The sequence below is a fragment of the Vollenhovia emeryi genome, unplaced genomic scaffold (assembly GCF_000949405.1).
Source record: "Vollenhovia emeryi isolate VEMERY1.0 unplaced genomic scaffold, V.emery_V1.0 DF943367.1, whole genome shotgun sequence".
Lineage (NCBI taxonomy): Eukaryota > Metazoa > Arthropoda > Insecta > Hymenoptera > Formicidae > Vollenhovia > Vollenhovia emeryi.
The window spans coordinates 1-3083 of NW_011962999.1; the positions used below are offsets into that span (position 1 = coordinate 1).

The 3083-nt window shown below is 31.2% G+C and overlaps 1 protein-coding gene across 1 annotated transcript; it reads right to left on the reverse strand.

The window, feature by feature from the left end:
- Positions 1-376: 376 nt before the first annotated feature.
- LOC105565911 lies at positions 377-1481 on the reverse strand. Its single transcript, XM_012019493.1, has one exon. The coding sequence runs from the start codon at positions 1460-1462 to the stop codon at positions 569-571; it is 894 nt and encodes a 297-aa protein (XP_011874883.1). The 5' UTR covers positions 1463-1481; the 3' UTR covers positions 377-568.
- Between the last annotated feature and the right edge of the window lie 1602 nt (positions 1482-3083).

Consider the following 3083-nt stretch of genomic DNA (forward strand, 5'->3'; position numbering starts at 1 on the left):
GAAACAATTAATTCGAGAATGAATCGTTAAGTCTGTTGTGGAAGTTGTCACTATGCTAAAAATGGCGATATTCGTAGGAACACCTTTATCACTTGTCGTGTCGCCGCGAAATCTCAGGCCTGTTATTTGTGAAATGTAATGGCTTATTATGTAAAAACTATTACAGCCTCGACATTTTTGTATTAGAATTTTTATCTTGAAAGTTTCTAAAGAATTTATGATTAAAAGGATATCCGGTGGTTTACACAATTAAAATTCTCAAATACGCTCTCTCTCTCTCTCTCTCTCTCTCTCACACACACACACACACACGCACACACACAATACATAATATAATTGTATACTTAATTAAATTGACAATCAATATGTTAATGATATTAATAATACATCCTTTAGAAATAATCTGTAAATAATATATTGCAAAAAGTATTATTTTAGCCTAGATTCTACATGGAACATACAACATAATCTATTTTTTTATTCTTTTCCTTACTGAATCCCTATAATTTTGTAATTTGTGTTTCCTGTCACATTTTTCCTGTTTACATTTCTCACGCATTCGTTTCATTTACACAATATCTTTACTACAATCTAATTCACAAATTAAAGTATTTTCTACTTCATTATCTATTAAAATATTTTTTCTTGTACACCACCATGTTAAAACCTTTACCGCTATTACACGCACCATTGTTTTAAAAATGTCATTATGGTGGTCGGTGCATCGATGCCAACTTAAATCAATGTTCCAATTATCAAAATATTGTAATAACGTTTTTAAGATATTACGTCGATGTGCTCTTGTTTTTAATAATTTAGTCAACATATTTATTATTTGTCTTGCGCAAACTATAAATTCACTATTTTTAAAACTGTTATCGCATTGTTCACAATATTTAATTTTTTTTAATATAGTAGTAATAACATCTTCCATGTGTTCGGATAATGAAGCGGTAATTGAATTTTCGCAAACAACTTTATCAGTAACCAAGTCATGTGGCTCATCACAAATACTATCGTTGCGATCGATACCAAGCGGTTCGTCGTTTGCAACATCAGTTTTTAAACACTCTTCCAATGAAAATAACATAAAATCATCTTTGATGATTTCACAATTACTACCAATAATTGAAAGTGATTTCATATTGTTGACCAATAGAGTGATGAATGAATATTCAAACTGACGTGGTGTAGGATTTGTATGACGAACAGCATGACTTCGAATTTGACCAAAAAAATTTTCGATTGGGTCCTGGTTACAATAACGCGTTTTACAATTTAGAAATCCATACGTTGAATTTAGTTTTTTCCAAATTTTCTGAAATGCGTGTATAGTTAAAAACCAATTTTGAAGTGTCGGCACCGATGTTACTATTTTGTGTGTCTTTTTGTGTACAAATCTCATATTCCGCAAAATATTTCTAGCATCCGCCCAAAATGCATGATGAGCACTATTTTCCATTACTGGACATCGCAGTTTGTTGTCGCTTACCTCTTGGCCATTTACAGAATCAAACAAATTATTGAAAAAGTTGATTACTTCGGCTGTCGCAAGTCCCTCTTCCTCATTTATGCTTAATTCATCATCATCTACTGGTACAGTACCTGCAAAAAAACAAATACACACACATATACTTCATATTTCGTTGTAAGTATGCAATTCAAGTACATGTATTTTAATTATGTTTGTTTCACTTTCTTTACGTTAGACTACACTTGATTTTTTTGTTATCGAATATAATATGTAAGAATGCTTACATTTTAATCTCGTCAATGTTTCGATGCAACTAGCAACGGTTCCACTTAAGACTTGGGTAGCATATTTTACACGCATTTTCTTGATTTTATTTTCTATTACGTGCTGCTTGGTCAACTTTTGTAATTGTGGGCGAATTGTGTTCAGTTTCCTGTCCATTATCCACGCAGTTTTTATAATTTCCCATGATGCTAATTGTTCTGTAATACTCTCACAATTTATTAATAAATCCTTTGTAAGCATATTATTTCTAATTCCTTTTATCAAATGCGGAGGATCAAACAAAGGTATAATCTCTTTGTTATCTATTTCAAAACTTTGGCCTGTAAAAAATTTATTAAATAAGTACAATTTATAATTATCATGTTTAATTATATTATTACAATGTATATTATTATTTACCTTGAGGTCTTTTCTCAAAATTTCGATTCATATCAGTCCGCAGTAGTAATTCCTTGATAGCAGCAACATTTGAAGATCCTTGACCGCAAACCGTGGCAATAATATGGAAGCCAATTTTATTTATTTTACTTATATGTTCTTTGATACACCTTATTAGTTGCGCTGTGTTTGTCTGTTTATCGCAAAAACTATATGAAATTGGCATCTTCCAACCTGAGTTCAGACCGCGCAATATAAAGACCAATGCATGATCTGCAACTTTGCCAGTACGGTTGGTGCCCCAATCTTCAAGGCCACATATGATATCTTTTTGGATATCATAGGCGACTTTGGGTTGTATTGATAACTCATCCCACATTAGAATGCACACTTTATCCTTTTGCGACATTTTTGGAGCTATATTTTCCAGATGTTTTAGGATTAAAGAGTTCAATCTAGTAGAGACGGGTAATTTTTGGAGCACCGACTGCAAAGTTTGAATTGACGGTATATCTTTAAAAACGGTTCGTAAACATGTGTACGCTCGCTTTCCCATTGTCTTATACAATGTCAACGCTAACGCCTTATGTTTCGTTCCATATCGATGTCCCTACGAAGTACCATAAAATATCAATAATCCACATAAAATATTTAAAAACAATATTATTAAATGTGAAATAATTCTAGTATCATTTATAATAAATTAGATATGATAAAGTAGAGTATTTAAAAAACGAGAGAAATACAAATATTGCTTTAGACCTAAATTGTTTAATAATAGATCATATTTTCATACTCGTGTAGATACAAAAAAAAGATTTTTATAGATGCATATTATAAGTGTAAGTACTTATCCATAATTTATAAACTATAATATAAATTTGCATATTCTTATTTCGCTCTTAAAGCTTCCTCTATGAGGAAGCCATAACAATGGAAGCAATGT